General features: G+C 36.6%; 1 protein-coding gene across 1 annotated transcript in view; it reads left to right on the plus strand.

The window, feature by feature from the left end:
- The window catches only part of ATP7A (ATPase, Cu++ transporting, alpha polypeptide), a 342,426-nt gene that overhangs the window by 73,105 nt on the left and 266,144 nt on the right, over positions 1–3,177 (plus strand). Inside the window, exon 5 of the mRNA XM_006902187.1 lies at positions 1,395–1,558. Within this exon, the coding sequence (XP_006902249.1) occupies positions 1,395–1,558 (164 nt within the window). The remainder of the gene's footprint in view (positions 1–1,394; positions 1,559–3,177) is intronic.

Consider the following 3,177-nt stretch of genomic DNA (forward strand, 5'->3'; position numbering starts at 1 on the left):
CAACTGATTTTTGTATGTTGATCTTGTATCCTGCTACTTTGCTGAATTGGTCAACTATGTCCAATAGTTTTCTTGCTGAGTCTTTAGGGTTTTCAGGTATACTACATCTCTCTGATTCTTAAGAGCTGATTGAGAAGAATGTGACCTAAATCAGATGCACCTTGGTCTTCAAAGAGACATCTTTGCTCTTCAGCATTTTGGAGAGGCCACTGACAGTGTACTTCCCTGATGCAGTGGTTCTCCTGATTTCCTGACTGCTGCTTTTGTCAGAAAGCTGAATATGGAAATCCCATATGACTCAGCTATTCCACTGGTAGGAATATACCCCAAGATTATTAGAACTGAGATACAGTTATATATGGCTCTTCTCCCCACAAGAATAAGAGCTCTCCAAGCAGTAACATTTGAGAATTTTAAAAATTATTTTTATTTGATTGTGCTGTATTGTCTTTGTTGATAACTTCTTAGATATTTTGTTACAACTGCAATAACTGGTTTCCTGAGCTCATCTTGTTTTTTGGGTTTTTTTGTATGGGAGTATTATGCTCTCTCATTGCTATTGAGCCAACTCATAGCTGATGCTGTACATATTTTCAAGGCTGTAAATGACACAGGAAAGAGACTGCCTGTATTTTTCCCAAGGCACAGGTGCTGGATTCAAACTTCACAAAAGCATGGCTTTTGTTATTAGGATATGGATTAGGCCCACAGAGCACTCTCAGACTGTTGTTATTAGGTGCATAGCTTCTAAAAATGCTCTATATTTAGTTGGTAAGTTTTGAACCCATTGCAGTCATGAGCCTTATTTAGATTACAATTCACGCATATTATTAATACTAATCATTCTTTATAAATCATTCCTGAAAATGTTAATACTTTCTGGATATTTGATAAAAATAAGGAATTCTTTTACTCGATATGATACTTGCATTACAGTGTTTTTTTTTTTGCTGTAACATGGGTGGATTTATTTCTTATACAGTTATTTTTTAAAAAGAAGAATCTTATCTTTTGGAAATACACATATAAAAATTTACATGTGATATACGATTCCTGGTGTTTGCTTCAAAATAATTTGTGTAGTGGGCAGAAAATGAATTGGGTAGGAATATCGATAAAGCATATTATCTATGTATTTTTGATGATTGCTAGATCTCAGGAGCACCTCAAGTCTGCTATGCAGTTCTCCTTTATACTGATAGATGATTTTTGAAATGTGACCCCTTTTCATATAGTTTTATTTGATTTAGTTTCAAGACTTGTATAAACAATACTTTTCTACATATTCATGTCAATAACTTCACATTTAAATGAAGTGTACAAAAAACTATTATATTAGTGTTTTTATAAGGGATGATGTATTTCTGTATGCTTTTTCTTATTAATTACCTTAGGAATTTATTCGGTACTTGTGGCCCTGATGGCTGGGAAGGCAGAAATAAGATATAATCCTGCTGTTATGCAGCCCCTGATGATAGCAGAGTTCATCCAAGAGCTTGGATTTGGAGCCACAGTGATAGAAAATGCTGATGAAAGGGATGGTGTTTTGGAACTTGTTGTAAGTAAAAACCAACTATTTTACTGTGATTTGAGTGAAAGTTTACACCACAAATTGCTTTTCTATGCTTACACTTTTTTTATGACATTACAATACCCAATTTTAATTTTCCTGTATCCTTCTAATTTTCATTTCTGTTTTTTTTTTTACTTTATTATTATTTTTGTGTGCGTGTACCGTCAAATCAGATCTGACTGGTACAGGAGGAGATTGCCCCTCCTTCCCCGGCAGAGCATCTGGTGGATTCGAACCGTGCACCTCTGGGATTGTAGTTGCACCTTCTTGCCACTATGCCACCAGAGCTCCCCATAATTTTCATTTCTGTTTATCCTTCTGTCCTACCCTTTTCTGCCTTCTGGGATTTAATGTTTGGCAAATACTCTTCTTATTTGGTTGGTTAGGCTAAGAAATGTATGCCTTTGTGGTGGTTCTAGTGTTTACCTTAAAGGCCTATCAATTGTTTGGCTGAATATTGAGGTAGAGGAGTAACTTTGCTTTCAGGTTTGAAGCATGATTGAGAATCATGGTCTTGGGGTCTCTATCAGTCTCTATTAATACAGTAAGGCGGGCCATTTTATATTTTTCAGTTTTGCTTCCTATTTCTATCATTCTATCAAGGATTTTCTACTGTGATCCGTTTTTAGAGTAGTTAATAGTAGTAGCTCTGTACCACCTAGTCTGATCTGTGTCATGGAAGTGGAGATTGTTGTGGTTCATTAGTCTTTCTTTCCCCAATCTCATCCATGCCTGTCCTATATTATAACAGCAGTGTATTGCAGTATTTGTCCTTCATATTTTTTTATTATTTTTTGGAAGACAGTCCTCAGAATGTGAGAAGAAATTACAAAATCATATATCTCATGAGGATCTAAGGTCAGGGAAGGTGTTTGTAAGAGATTCCTCAGCCACTAATTGGCAGACTTAGGATTTGAACCCAGGTCTGTGGGACCTTAAAAGTTTTGCTTTCCTGTTTAATTTTTTTCCTGCTAAAGACCTTTATTTTCTCCTGTCTTCTTTATTCTGGATTTAGAGAGACAAATAATTTTACCCTTAATGACTGCTCTCAGGCTTTTAAGAGCCACTCTCCATTCACCAAAGTAGGATTTAAAATACTGTTTAAATGGATTATATACCAGTTGACTTTGTTGTTCTTCAGTAGTATTTGGTTTTGATTGTTGTTGTTATGTGCTTTTGAGTCACTTTTGACTTATAGTGACCCTATATACAATAGCCCATTAAAACTACTCTAAAACTGCGCAGAATCCGTTCCTCAGGTCGCGTAGAGGGGGTATAAAGAAACTTTGACTGGCGGAGAAGTTGAACAACTAAAGGATCTATAAAACTCCCTGCCCATTTCCCAGGTAACATTGAAGACCCCAAAACCACGCGAAATCCTGTCTACACACCACTTCTACAGGACACATCACCTTCACTTGGGAAACATTACCACTAAACTTCAGAGACACTGGTCACAACATAAGAAACTACCAGCAGCTGACATGTTTGGAATCACAGAAGCCAAGGAAGCTTCAGATATAAGCTATCAGATCAAGGGCTGGTCAATGGGAGATAGATGTGAAGGGAGTGGGTAGAAGTGGATGGGTATCCTGGTGGATTGT

The sequence above is a fragment of the Elephantulus edwardii genome, unplaced genomic scaffold (assembly GCF_000299155.1).
Source record: "Elephantulus edwardii isolate Elephantulus edwardi_28Jun2011 unplaced genomic scaffold, EleEdw1.0 scaffold00378, whole genome shotgun sequence".
Lineage (NCBI taxonomy): Eukaryota > Metazoa > Chordata > Mammalia > Macroscelidea > Macroscelididae > Elephantulus > Elephantulus edwardii.